The sequence below is a fragment of the Laccaria bicolor genome, genomic scaffold, assembly GCF_000143565.1.
Source record: "Laccaria bicolor S238N-H82 LACBIscaffold_420 genomic scaffold, whole genome shotgun sequence".
NCBI lineage: Eukaryota > Fungi > Basidiomycota > Agaricomycetes > Agaricales > Hydnangiaceae > Laccaria > Laccaria bicolor.
In genome coordinates, this window is record NW_001890270.1 from 5254 (window position 1) to 6024 (window position 771).

Consider the following 771-nt stretch of genomic DNA (forward strand, 5'->3'; position numbering starts at 1 on the left):
ATTATGAACCGTACTAGGAGATAGTAAGCGAAAGTACCCAGCATTTCATTTGAGTCTTCATACCAGTTCTGAATCGTTACGTCATGGCCGCTCACGTCGAATCCATCGGTGTTGTGGCCTGAAAGGATGGATGGATTGTCCATCTCTGTTTACGAAGTTGAACGAACCTACCAGCGGCAGTCCCATAGCTCCTGTTATTGGGGTAGTCTCCTTGAGCTATACGACGATTAAATGGATAGTCGTGGAATAAATTATATGCCTCCTACAGTTATCGACTGTCAACTTTGTCATCAACAAGGGTGCGGGATTCGACACAGAGAAAACCCGCGCGGGCGAGTTGACCACTGTCACATTCTAAAGCATGTGTTAGCAATCATTCAGAAGTTTGAATGTATGCCAAAGAGGCAAGAAAACTGACCTGAAAAGTTCCTGACATTCTGATCCTGCCAGAAGACAATGAGAACTTGGCGGGAAGAAAAGCAACACAGAGCAAACCTCATCATAGGATCTGGCTTTTGTATACTGGAATTGAGACCCTTGAGACCCGTACCATCCTAAACGAGGTCATTTAGCGTTCAATGGTATTTTACTTCCGTTATCGCATTTACCCAATAGAAGGGACCTCCCCCATTGAAATTATGGCCATTCCCGTTGACTATTGCAGAATTCAACTTTAACTTGTCCAAGGCGTATGGAAATACGCACATGTGATAGAAGTTCCACTAAAGAAATGTTACTCAATCAAGGTGGGCTTGCATGGAGAAATCGCCT

General features: G+C 44.2%; 1 protein-coding gene across 1 annotated transcript; it reads right to left on the reverse strand.

Annotated features, from left to right (window-relative positions):
• Window positions 1-91: 91 nt before the first annotated feature.
• LACBIDRAFT_336218 (uncharacterized protein) lies at window positions 92-722 on the reverse strand (the record flags this gene model as incomplete). The annotated part of the gene is made up of 5 exons (XM_001891158.1): window positions 92-118; window positions 172-216; window positions 284-354; window positions 419-554; window positions 609-722. Coding segments are annotated over 5 exons (393 nt in total), but the record flags the coding sequence as incomplete, so codon positions are not given.
• Between the last annotated feature and the right edge of the window lie 49 nt (window positions 723-771).